This window comes from Pithys albifrons, chromosome 8, assembly GCF_047495875.1.
Source record: "Pithys albifrons albifrons isolate INPA30051 chromosome 8, PitAlb_v1, whole genome shotgun sequence".
Lineage (NCBI taxonomy): Eukaryota > Metazoa > Chordata > Aves > Passeriformes > Thamnophilidae > Pithys > Pithys albifrons.
In genome coordinates this window covers 36,864,387-36,878,144 of record NC_092465.1, presented here as the reverse complement: position 1 = coordinate 36,878,144, position 13,758 = coordinate 36,864,387, and the positions used below count along the sequence as shown (strand labels likewise).

Sequence of the window (13,758 nt, the reverse complement as noted above, 5' to 3'; positions counted from 1 at the left end):
AACACTTGCAAAGGGCGCAGCAGCGATGGCAGAGAAACTGCCATGTAACATTTACTCAAATATAAAAACCCGATGCCAGGAGAACAGGGATGTTGTAGTTTCACAGTTACTTATCTCAGCAGATGAACAAGGTAAATTGAGAGCTGCCACCATCAGACATGAAGCATTACAAGTTTGATCAAAATATTAAATAGCAAATGTCCCGAAAAGGAGAGGCTTTTTAAATGCTTGTGTCTGTCTTGGCAAAACAAAAGTGAATCAATCGAAGCCTCATCCTGTGTGGAGATATGAGATGAATATCCTACGAGAAAAGAACTCTGTAACAACTTTAGGGGAAAAACTAAGAATAAGTCTGTGTTGGAGCAGTGGAACAGTAAGGTTTAGGTTCCTGTGGCTTACACCAGGACTCTGAGGTAGCAGAACAGCTGGTTATAGGTGAAGGAGGATGGTTGAAGGACCTATCTGCAGTGTTCTCTCCCATCTTGACTGATGGTTCGCTGTAGAGTTCGTGAGTGAATCTGCAGCCAATGGAAGTGCCTTGGAGGTACTAGGAAACTCTTCTGGAAGCTTCTCACTTTATTGTAAAGCTGGTAAATAAACATGCTGCCCCTCAGGAGCAGAAATGATTGATCTGAAGAAATGTTTCAATCACAGCAAATACTCTAGAGAAGTTGGAGGGAAAACGAACGTGAAGCCATCCTGATGAGTCAGAAAGGGTGGCTTGGCTGTGTGTCAGCTGTGTAACATGCTGTAGGGCATAGGCAGCATTTCAAGAGGGCAAAGTGACACCAAGGTCTGTCCAGTCTTCACTGAACAAATGTAGAGGATGCCTCATGCATAAAATGAGAGCTGTGTCATGAAAGACACAGGCAATGCAAGCACTGACACAGCTGCCTTGGGTCATTACACCAGATCATGTCCTACAGGATGTTCATTATTACAGATAGACAGCAGAAATAAATTCCAGTACTGGAATATCCATCAGAGCCTCCAGTCTTTCTGGAGCCTGCTGGAACACCTAAGAGACTTTGGCTCTGCTGGTACACCCAGTGTGCAGCATTTCATCTCCCCTTCTGTGAACACAGCAGAGGAGAGATGATTTGTTTTGGATGCAGAAGTTTTACTGACTTTTGTATAATTAAATGCCCATAGATATGCATTCTTTTTGAAATCCATACTCAAAGGTATGTTTTTCTGGAACAGCTGGAAGGTAAACACTCCTAAGGTATATTATGAGAGGACTCAGAAGAGGCACACACCAGTGCCCTGCAGAAACAGCCCATCTCTTCATGTACACACCATCACTGGTAACTGGGACACAGGTATTTCCATCAGGGAGATCTGTGATTCCTGAATATTACGTCAAGGCTCTGAATGAAATGAGTGCTCATTTCTGGCTATTGGCTTATTGTTGCTCTTACTGAGCTCAAGAGCATGTGCCTTCTGATGTGAGCCAGCAGTGTGTCACACTCTCCTTAGACAGTAATTTGAAACTCATCACTGATTCATTGTGGTGACTTAAATGAATACAATTTTCTTTTTCCTACCAAAAATCAAAAGACTGAAGGGCAACAGGTTTTTTCATACTGAAATCTGTAGTGGTTCTCAGTCCAGATACCCTCTTTGCATGAAATGGTGGGCAGAGATAGTGACATAGGTTCTGTATTTCAAATACTGTAGCATTTCTTCATACATGCATGTGACATGCTTTTAAATATGTTATCTTCCAGATGGGTGTTTTGTATCCTCAAATACTTATCAGTAGATAAAATTTTTGAATTATGTATACTTTTATAAAAATTGAGAGAATGGATTGCTTATGGAGTGTTGTAAGTACTGTGGTAATAGAGGATTAATAATCATAGGAGGACAAAATAATTTGGTTTCGATGGGATATCGGGAGGTCATCTGATCCAGTCTTCTCCTCAGAGCAGGGCTGACTTCAGACAAGAATCAGGTTGTTCATTGTTTATTAAAATCTCTAGCGATGGAGATAGCACCAATTTTCTGGTCAGTCTGCTCCTGTTCTGAAATACACTCTTGTTAGGAAGAATATTTTTCTGATCAGTATTTCCCATGTTGCAGCTTGTGCCTGTTTGCTCTTGTCCTTAGGTGCTGTACACTTTGGAGAAGAGTCTGTGTTCCCCTGTAGTCTTCCTTTAGGTAGAAGCAGGTTGCAATTAGGAGTCCCCTCTCCCCAGTCAATGCTTGTTCAGATCAGACAAGTCCAGGTCCTCTCACCTCTCATGTGATGAGTCCACAAGCCTCTACCACAGCGGTCCTTCCCTGGACTCTCTTGTAGTTGAGCAACAACTGTGGGGTGCTGGGTTGCCCAAAATGGACCCAGGGCTTCAGATGCATCTTCACAAGTCCCCAACAGTCACCTCCCACACCTGCTGGCCTTGCACCCACTGTGTGATCACCTCTCAGCACTGCTGATTGATGTCCACCTTAGCACCCACAAGGACAGCCAGGACCACTTCTGCCTTTATTCTAGATTTGGAGAAATACTTAGGAAGCCCCTTGCATTGTTACAATGTTAATGTTTAAATCTGTTAACCTGCCTGTCAACCCCATAAATTCTTTTAAGTAAACAGTAACTCAGGCACTTGGCTTCTAACATCAGGTCCAGAAATTGACTGGATAAAGTAAGGCAATTAGCCTCTCCTCCTGAAATTAATATCCCTGTAACAGAGCTGATATGTTACATGAAAGCTCCTCACCTGCAGAGTCACCAAATTGGTTTCAATATCTCCTGATGGGAAAAGAAGGAAACACGTGAGGTGGGTAAGTGTAAACAGGTACCACTGCTCCTGCAGTTCTCCATCTACAAAAGGAAATGGTGGAGCTGAGGCTGGTCATACAGCCTACTGTCAACCCTTCTGTTATTTAACATCAAGATATGTAATACTTCAGGCAGGTGTGTGGTTAACAAAAGCAGCATTGGTTAGAATCAGTACCCCTTTTCATACTTCCTCCTCAAAGCAGAGTAATTGTTACAGAGCAGGAAGCCTCCTCCAGAGTGGAGGGGAAGGGGTTGGTTTAAATGCAAATGTAGGCCTACACACCTTGGGGAATCAAGATACAAGTAGGCAGAAACTTCTGTGGTCTTTGCTAGGTGGGCTAAATGGAGGAACCACTAAGACAAGTGAATCTACTGGGATTATGGAGAGAGGCCCTTTCCTTTAGCACAAGTCAAATGTGTCGAGTTACAAAAACCCCTACACTTCAGAACAGGACTATTTCTGGTGAAAAGAAGCACATCTTAAACTGAGTTTATGCACAAATGTTTCCTTTCAGATGGTTGAAGGGGTTTTGTGTTGCTTGTTTGATTCAGCTGTTTCTGCTCTCTTCGGAGGTATTTTAGATCACTTTCTCCATGTACTGAACCCTTTTGGTCTTTGTAGCTGCATTTTGTGCCCAATTCCCTCAGTAACTGCTCAGAGAAATGGGGCCCATTGCTCCAGCATGTGGTTGTAGTCTGAGCTGGCAGAATGCCAACTGCCTAATGATGCCAAAGGGTTTTTGTTCTGATTTTCACATTTTGTAGATTTTAGGAACACAGTAGTTGTAGATTTTTAGAGGGTTAATATTTCTAACAGTTTAAGTTTAATGCCTTTCTATCACTACCCCTGTCCCAGAACAGGGAGCTCAAATTCCTTTAGTTAATTAATCTTGTTTAGACTCCTTTCCAAGGTAGAGCTGAAGGATATCAGAAGGCCCACAGAATGAAACATAAACACAGGTCAGAGTGACCCAAAAGCCAGAACTGGATGAGCTCCAAGAGATCTTTGTGTGCCTGAGGAAGAAGAGCTGATGAAGACAGAGGGTCTTGATGACCCCAGACCCAATTCCAGGGGGTTGGACCAGGGGTGGGACTGGGGCTGGACTGAGAAATGTGTAAAGCAATGATTGGAGGGATCTTATTATAAAAGCCATGGAAACAAGAACTGGGACACATGGATGTCATCCTGTATTCCTGTGGGCTGTAGGGCTGTGATATTAAAGGACCTTTACTTTTTATCTTACCCTACACTAACTTGGCTCAGAGTCCTGGTTTTGGGGGAAGGGTCATTCACAGCATCACTAATATACACAGTCAGAGTGTCCACTCCCAGAGGAGAGGAGTGAGGGGAAAAAAAGAAACGAAGCTTTCAAAATGGTGAGGTTTTTATATTTATACAGAAAAGAAAACTTAAAGCAGACTATGAAATAGCACATAGTGAAAGGAAACAACACCACCTTCACGAAATAACCCAGCTAATAACCCAGATTTTCAAACCACCCAAATCCCAAAAAACTTCCCAAAACTCCCCCTTGCAAAACCTCCAAGAGAGTGAGAGAGAGAGAGATATTAACAGGAGAAGGTTCACCTCCCTAGGCAAACAACAGCAGGGGTCCTCCCAGGTCAGAAGCAGGGACTGAACAAGAGAGAGACTCCTCCCTCCTTGCTTATTATACTCCCGACACTTCCTGATGATGTCAGATGATATGAAATACCTCTTTGGCTGCTCAAGTCAGGTGATGCCTGTCCCCTCTAATCTGTGTCACATCCTTTGAGGCCTGAATGGGGCCCTATGCTGACTAAAGCCAAAACTACCACACGTGTTCGCTCCAAAGGACTGGGATAATTTGCAATGTTGTTTTCTTTTATAAAATAACCAGTTAAATGATTTTGTGTCTTACTTCAATCATGTTGTAAGAAAGAAGAATTCAACACAAACACAGAGAAATAATCCTAGCAGGTACAAATATCATCTTTGAGTTGGTTTAATGTGACTGAACCTGTTCATGAAACAGATATTCCCTTTTGGGAAATGGCTAAAAAAGGTGGCCCACAGCCTGTTGTCCTTTAATGAAGCAGCTAAATGACTTGCAAAGACCCTGTGAGCCTGTCCCCACACACATTCTTGTGGTGAGAAGTGTGACCCCATCGAACTCAGTGAAAGGTAATCAAATGACTCTGTTTTTATTTAAGCAGCTAAATAGGGAACTAGGATTGGAAGATTTATGCTCAGGTTCTACAGTGTAATGCTACTGGTTATTGAGCAGTTAGAAGCACAGACCCACAGGCTGCACATAACACTGATTGCTTTTGATAGAAATGAAGAATATCTTGCTGTTACCATCAAGCCTTGAAACTGACTTATAACTAATTACCCAAATAATCTTTACTTGAAAGTGTGTAATTGAGATTGAAGGCTGTCTGGGGCCTCTAGCTGGGACACAGATTCCACATGGATGAGCTTTTGAGTATGGTCATTGCGCTGAAATGGAGAAGGTTAAAACTCTCATTTTCATTACCAAACTCCCCCCTTCTCCTGATACAAATGTGACATTTCAATTTTATACAGTCCAACTCTTCTTAAATCATCTGTATAAAAGCTTCAGATCTTGATTGATGATGGATGAGCTATTGTCTCCTAAAGCACCTAGTTCTCATTACCCTTTAAGACAGCTTATTAATGATGGACCTGAAGTGCTTTCCCAGTGGGTCATCAGCAATCAACTATTGCTAAGAGATCAAAATGCTTGGTTTGGCATGAAATTTCAAGGCCAGAGCTGTTTTTGGATAATGCATTCAGCATTTTGGGGGAAATGTGACAGTGTTTTGGAAGTGATATGTTATCTGACAACAGATCCCCACCACCTGGGTGCTAATGGTGAAGATGCAGCACTGTCATCCTGCTGAAGCAAAGGTGCTTCAGCTCTAGTGAGGCTGACCTGGGAAATTTAGGTATCATTGAGATGTTATATAATAACGTATGTGCAGGATACACCTGTATATGGTGCAGTGTGAAGGACAGCTGTTTCCTCAGCAGTCCATCAGCTTGGAAGGTGTGAGATATCGTCTGCTTTACTTTTGGAGTGGTTACAGTGGACATGCCTGACAGTTTGTCCTGATTAACTCCCTCCCCTTTCTCTGCCCACCTTGGAGCTATTTCTTTTTGCTCTCGCTATGCCTTCTTCCAGGTCATCATGCCAGCTGGCTTCATAGCATCAGAGAAGAGCTTTTAATTTGCAACCTTGAATAGCAGTAGCCATTTTATAACCAATTTTATGACATTTTTAGGCACAGATTCTACAGATGAATAGATGTTTACAGCCCCCACTGCATATAAACACAAACAAATGACTTTTACTTCAGGATACGCTGTAGAATATGAACATGTTTAGCCAATTTAATCCACATCAGACATTAAGTAATAGACCATGAGGGATTACACTGTACACAAGAAAAATCAGCTGAAGAGCATGACTTTTTAAGAGATGGAAGAAGGAAAGTGGTTTCCATCTCAGGTCTAAACAGTCTCAGGTTTGGTCTGGCTGTTACCAACCCTGGACTGGCCCCCCTTCCCCCTCCCAGAAACTCTCCCAGCAAAGGAAAGGGAAAAAAAAAAAACAAAACTAAGAAGAAACGAACTCAAAAGAAACTGAACTGAATAAAAAGAATAAATTATATTTTCTAACCTTCACAAACCACACTGTATACACAGTGTGTAGGATCCCACCCCCAGAGGAAAGGGAAAAGGGGAAAAGGGACTGATCTACCAGAAAATTGAGAAGAACACAAAACCAAACCAAAAGAAACAAATGAATCAGACAAACACAATTGAAAACCTTAAGGAAGGGGAACAAGCATGAAACAATCTCACCCAGGACAGGAGAACCACCACCAACTGGAGGGATCAGACTCCAGCCTCCCACCAGCTCCCCAGCCTAGGAAGGAAAAGCCAAAAAACCCTCCTCCCCTGCTGGGTGGAAGACCCATGTGGAATACTTGTAACTTCCTTGGATACAATGGTTACTGAGGAAGCCATGGGGCAAACCATTGCAGCAGACACCGCCCTTGCAGAGCCAATGTCCCTTTGCCTTATTTACAGTGATCTTAAGCTTTGGTAGCTGGTAAAGTGTTTCACTGACTCCAAATGACTTCGTCCAGAGCCCCTTTTAGAACTTGACAGACTAAGTATAAATTTTGTGTGATGTACCTATTTGTTCCCTGGCACTTTATGGACAGTGGGAGACCCAGTGTTTCTGGGTTGCCAGGGACTGTACGTTTCCATTTCTCGTGTTTTTTTGTGTGGTAGGTTGCCAGAGTTCTGTGGGAATGGTTCACTAGGCTAATGAAAGCAAGAAAATAGCAATTGTAACAGATAATAAGTTTCTGATTTAGCTTCCTAAGTAAATAAACATTTAAGAGAATTGTAATAGTATGTAGATGTAAGTTCCTGACAATCACTTGACAACAATAAGCAGAACTACGGCAAGTGCACATGCTGATTTATTTTCATGTAACTTTGGTTACAGAATTAGTCTGCTTTTTTTTTAAGCCAGTAAACTAGTTCCAATAAGGAACATCATAAGATTTTGCATTCACTTCAGAATCAAGTGGAGAAGACCTTGGTGCTATTCCTTTGCTCAGGGCACCAGCTGCAGCCCTGGAGCCAAAGCAGAAGATCATGGCACTCTGAAGTGTGCTCATCAGTCCCTTAGAGGAAGACATGCAAAGTTGTCTGACACCTTTAGGAACTTTTTTCCCACTGAAAGCTAGCAGGTCTTGTGCTTGAAAATGTTCTTTTGTAACTCTATGTCCTTGAGCAGTGAAGAAGCCCAAGGGTGATGCTGCCAGCACAGGACTGTTTCAGGCAGCAGTTGGTAGAGCTGAGCACTCTGCCTACTGTCCCAGGCAGCAGGGTTGTTCTGTGACTGATGATTTTGTAATATCACAAAAAATTGGTTTAGAAGACAAAAACACTCTCCCTCAAATGATATTGAAAATATATTTCACAGTCAGCAATCCTTTCTAGTGCTCTTTAGGCAGGAAGAGGCTTCTTTTTCACAAAATTCACTCAGACTTTTCATTCTCTCCTGCTCCAGCCTTCGAAAAAGGTCAGCAAAGAGGTACCTCAGGTGTTGCACACTGGAGAAGAAACCTCTTTTTGCCTGGCTTCCTTTGCCAGCTCTCCTGCACAGGCAGAGATCCTTCCTTGCTCCTCCTGTTCATTGTTTATCTCTCACTTTCAGGGCTGTATATTAGAATGAGATTTTGGCTTTATGATGATAAGTTCCTTATGCAGTAGATCTATTGTATATTGATTACATTTGTTCTGCATTTGCTTAACATGTATCAGGGTTTATTAGATCTTCCCTTGCATTGTTCTTGCTAAGAGAGGGCAGAGAAATGCAAAATGCATTTGAGTTTAAGTCACTGAAGCCAATGCATCTGTGCAGATTTACACATGCTGAGGATTCAGCATAAAGAAAATTAGGGAAGGTAGAATGGAAATGAGTCTGGATCCTGGACAGCAGGAAGAGTCAAGCACAGGTACTTTAAGAATTGTAGTAAACCTTGAACTCAGGATTACTTAATGTCCACATGACCCCACCTTTGATATTATTACTCATGTTTTTTAGCACCTCAGCACATAAAGAGGCCGGTGAACTTTAGAATCATAGAATCATAGAATGGATTGGGTTGGAAAAGACCTACAAGATCATCAAGTCCAACCCTTGGTCCAACTCCAGTCCCTTTACTAGATCATGGCACCCAGCGCCACGTCCAATCTGCGTTTAAAAATCTCCAGGGATGGGGAATCCACCCCCTCTCTGGGCAGCCCATTCCAATCCCTGAGCACTCTCTCTGCAAAGAAGTTTTTTCTGATCTCCAACTTCAATTTCCCCTGGCAGAGCTTGAGCCCATCCTATTGCTGAGTGCCTGGGAGAAGAGACCAGCCCCCACCTGGCCAGAACTTCCCTTCAGGCAGTTCCAGACAGTGCTGAGGTCACCTCTGAGCCTCCTCTTCTCCAGGCTGAACACCCCCAGCTCCCTCAGCCTCTCCCCACAGCACTTGTGCTCCAGTCCCTTCTCCAGCCTTGTTGCTCTTCTCTGGCCCCGCTCCAGCACCTCAATATCCTTTCTGAACTGAGGGGCCCAGAACTGAACACAACACTCAAGGTGTGGCCTCCCCAAGGCAGAGTCCAGGGGAAGGGTCACTGCCCTGGGCCTGCTGGCCACGCTAGTTTGGATCCAGGCCAGGATCCCCTTGGCCTTCTTGGCCACCTGGGCACACTGTTGGCTCCTGTTGAGCTTCCTGTCCCTCAGTCCCCCCAGGTCCCTCTGCCTGGCTGCTCTCCAGCCACTCTGTGCCCAGCCTGGAGCGCTGCAGGGGGTTGTGGAAAATGGTACACTGCAAGGCAACTGGCAGTACTGCATCACATTTTGGGGAAAGAGCAGCAGGATCAACACTTACTATTCAGTGATGAGGCAAGTCAGAGCCTTTTTTGTCTTTACTTTTAGTAAATCACAGTGAAAGCTGACAGCTTTCCCTAAAGTACAAACAGGACACTTTCTGGTTACTTTTATGCTGGAAAATGTCTTCCTCCACTAACTGAAACTATTAGAATTACTTTCAGGAATGCATCAAAATTCCTAGCAGAAAAGAAACTTTAATTGGTATTGTCATGAGTGAATATTCTGAAACCCAGAAATTCTGCCAGCTCAGCTGTACCGATAGAGGAACTACGTGGAATTATGTGCTGCAAGTGTTTGAGAAGCTACAAATGCAGATTTTACAGTTTTTCATGGCTTGTTAGATGTTATTTTTTCATCAAAATCTGGGCCATAATGGATTAGCTAATCTGGTATAGCTGGAACAACACAGAGAAATCATCAGTAGTCATGTTTTCAAGTGTTCTTCTAAGTCCCACCCTTTCCCCAGAGCAGAATTGCTAACAGATGCTCTATGTTTTCTTTCCAGGGATTATAAGAATATCATACTGACAGATCATTGCTATATCTCTAATCTGGGCTCCTTCCTTTCTGTATAAGGCTATTATTGTTGTTTTTCTTTAAAGACTCTTCTCAATCAAAAGCCAAGCTTTAAACCAGAGGTTTCTAAGAAATATTAATACTGATTAATATGGTGGAAAGATGTATTTATAGATGATCCTTTATTTAATCCATTCTTTGTTTGGGCTGCCTCCTCTACATGCTGTGGCCTGTAAAATGTGAAATTTAAAATAGAAATAAAATGCAGTAATTCCTTACTTGTAATATGTTAACATTGACATTGACACTACAGGTTTTAAAGGATTTCCTGGGAGATGAGGGCTATCAGATGACCTTAATCATTGCTACCATAGTCAAAAATTATTCTTAATGTCTCTGAGCAGTGTGACACTCCTGGTTGTATAGCACCACTTAATGTCATTGTAAGGTGCCATTAGTAACTAACCTTCAACATTTCTTTGCTGAGGCTTGAATCTCTGACACTAAGTGGTGCTGAAGGTTTAGCTGCAGAGCTTCTGGTAGCATTAATGACAGTCACGTGGATTGTCCTCTGCTCTGGAAATACAGAGTCAGTTTAAGTAGAGAAACTGTGAATTTGAACAAGAGTTTAGAGGGTAAAAACCCAAGATTTTGTTTCAGAGGAAACTCTGGTGCTACAACCAAAAACTGTAAGATCATTTTCATTCTGAGATTTGACAAGTCAGGTTTTTATACACAGGCAACAAAGCATGTTTTTAAAAACCCAAATTGATACAAACACAAAAGTTTTAAAAAACCCAACCAAACAACCAAACACACAAAAAAACCCCCCACAACCTGAAGAAAACCTCAACACTTCTATCTTCTCAGAAGCCATCTCACTTCAATACAAAGCCTCCAGCAAGGCATGTCAGTGGCAGTTTTGGATCATAGTTTCTGAGATGTGGATCATTGCTATTGAGTGTTTGGGTATTTTGGATCAAGCAGCACAGGCTTCTCATTAAACATGCTTTTCCTGACATTGTGATGGCAGGACCTTCCTCATGTACCCTGGGCTCAGCAGGGACATAAGTTTTAAGCATTTCTGTGAAATACAGTGTAGTGTGGTTGACTGCTTGTGTTTCTAAAGTCATTGAAGTGTTGAAGGTTTTTTTACCCACAAATAACAGAACTGTTCCATACAGGATTACAGTGGAATAACAGGTAAACCCAGTTTAGCACCTATGACTTGTCTTCATCAGGTTTCTTCTGCATGTACAAAAGGGTTCCTGTTTGCAAATACTCTAAGCTACTTGCTCTCTACTTTCTAGAGTAATCAAATTACAGTGAGAATTTTTTGCATTTAAATTTCATGTGCTCTCTCTCCAGCAATAAATTTAATCAGCTCTCTGTCTAAAGTCTTAAAAATATGTTCTCTTGTTCTTTTATGCAGAAATACTGAATGGAGGGGTGTATGTTGGCCAGAACAAATTTCTTTGCTTCGCAGACACCATTCATTGGCAGGATATTGTGCGTAACCCCTGGGCCTCCAATTTCACTTTGGTTCCAACAAATGGCAGCTCAGGATGTAAGTACTCATTTTATTCTTGGCCTTGTCATCCAGTCAGCATGAAACACTATAAATATGACCAGAAGTTTTTCCTGATCCTCTGTTACAGAGAATTGTATTTGTAAATTTTCCCTTCATTTATTCCCTGCGTTTTTTTAAGTTTGTACCTTGTTTGGAGGACCACTTAGTCTCATCTTAAAAACACTGTGTCTATGGGGAGTATTTGTGAACATCACAGGTTTTTTGAATTTTCTCTCATCTGCTTCCTCTTTTCTGCATATTCTTATTTCTCAGTGTTGCTAAAGCCACTGGATTGCTGTGGAAGCACAGAGGTTATTGTTTGCTTTGCATTTGCTCCTGCTGCTCACGCTGGTTCTTGAATCACAATAGTCTGTCTGTGGCATCATAAATATCTGCTGGAGTAATTATGGTACAAGCTCACCAATATTCTGACCTTAGATGAGAGATGAACTTCAAAGAAATAGTTATCCTGTTGTCTTGAGTGTATGTCCCTGAAGAGAGAGAGAGAACTTGCAGAGAATGGGGTGCTTTTCACAATATAGCCAATAATTCTCTGGTTTTATTACATGCTCTTTAGTGCTTTTGCTTCCAAACTTGAAATATCTGTGTACTTTGATTTTTTTTTTGATCCATTTGTCTATTTGCCTTCCCTATTCACCTCCAGTAGTATTTTGGTGATTCTTATGATTCTTGCAGCAATAATGAATTCTAGTGAATGGTAATGACAGGAATACAGAATATTTAAGTAAAATGTTCTGTAATGTAGTAAAGAGCATTCAGAATGAATGCTGTGCTATTAAACAGTACCCTCAGGATGTACCAACATTGAAATTCAGATATAAGCTGGGAAGAAGTTTATATCAGATGTCAGAAGTGACACCACAGGAGACATATTGTTCTGAGCATTCCAGATAAAGGGACATTTTGGATTGCTCTACCATATCAGAAGGTGCCCCTCAAGGAAGTATAAATGGCTGGTTGCCTCTTTAGCTTTCACTGCAGCCAAGAAACAACTTCAGTTGTATGTTGGGAAGTCATGAAAAATAAACAAGATTGAGGCCCTGGGTAAAGACCATCGGACAAGTCCCCATAATTTCAAAGCAACAACTTGTTTTTTGCCAGGTGCTTTGTGTTGTAACAGGTTTTATATAAGGCTGACTTTCTTTTGTATATCTCACCTGTTACCCTCAAAACCAGAGCACAGGTACTTGAGATAAGGCTTCCTCCAGGAGCTCATGGAATTGTGCTGCTCCTCCATGTTTGAGCTTGGGATCTGAGGCTCATCTCATCTGCCCTCTGGCTTGAAACCTGACATAGCTGTAATGCAGCCAGCTATCTTATTTGCATATTAAAAACCCCTCATCACTGATGATGATCAGTTCTAGGCAGAATTGAGAAAACCTTTGAAGATGAGGTAATGCCTGTACCCTTTTATGAGTCTTTGCTTCAAGGAAAATACTTGGTTCTTACTCTGTTTTGTTCTGTTATTGGGTTTTCTTTTAACATTTCCAGTTCTTCAAGACAAATGCTTGTGTGACACTAAGGTAATAAGCTCTTTTAAAGTATCAACCAACATCAATACTATCTTTTTGAGCTAATGAAAATTTTACTGGTGACTCCAGAGGAACCAGAACTTTTGGAATCTCATCCTGAAAGCAAAGAAGGCAAATATTAACTCCCACAGCAAGATGAAAGAATGTGTGTACCCAAGTTCAGTTTTCTTCAAATATTTTTTGATTCCTTTTGAGTTCTTTTCAGACATAGGGAGGAAACAATTCTTGCTTTGCCATTTGCCCTTGATCAATGTGATAGACAGCATTATTTCAATGATAATTTAGAGCTGCATACCAAGGCAGCTTTATTGAGATAGCTACCCGTATTTTGCTTTATTTTTCCTTACTTGGGATGAAGTGGTGCATAGTTGGACTATAATTTAGTAAACATAGTTCTTCTCCCAGAAACTGGATTCCATCTCAGTAATATTCATGAATCATGTGAAATTTGATTAAATTAGCTAGTCCAAACCATTTCTGTCTTCACAGCTTACACAGGGGATAATCAAAACCCCAGTATATGGAAAGCCAACCAATGGCTAAAATGGTTTAACAAAGGTGTTAAGGCTTTGGAAGACAAACAATTCAGGTTCAGAAACCACCATCAAAATAGGCTATAATTAAATAACTGTCTGTGTGTGGGTGCACACATGTATTAGGCAGATACATATGACTTGGAGAAACTAACATAGAATTATAACCCTAGAATGGAAATCAGCATAGAATATCCTGTTATGAGGTGTGTATACTTCTCAGTTTTGGCTCACGTGTCACTATTCACAGTCTGCTAGGCAGTGTGGGTGCTTGTTGTGCCTCCCCTTGCTGGTGCCTTTGGCCAGTGCCAGAGAGGCTCCAGCAGGTTC

At 41.7% G+C, this 13,758-nt stretch overlaps 1 protein-coding gene across 2 annotated transcripts in view; it reads left to right on the top strand.

Moving 5' to 3' along the window:
• The window catches only part of ERBB4 (erb-b2 receptor tyrosine kinase 4), a 657,056-nt gene that overhangs the window by 424,789 nt on the left and 218,509 nt on the right, over window positions 1-13,758 (top strand). For both annotated transcript variants that reach the window (XM_071561781.1, XM_071561783.1), the window contains exon 4: window positions 11,205-11,339. In XM_071561781.1, the coding sequence (XP_071417882.1) occupies window positions 11,205-11,339 (135 nt within the window). The remainder of the gene's footprint in view (window positions 1-11,204; window positions 11,340-13,758) is intronic.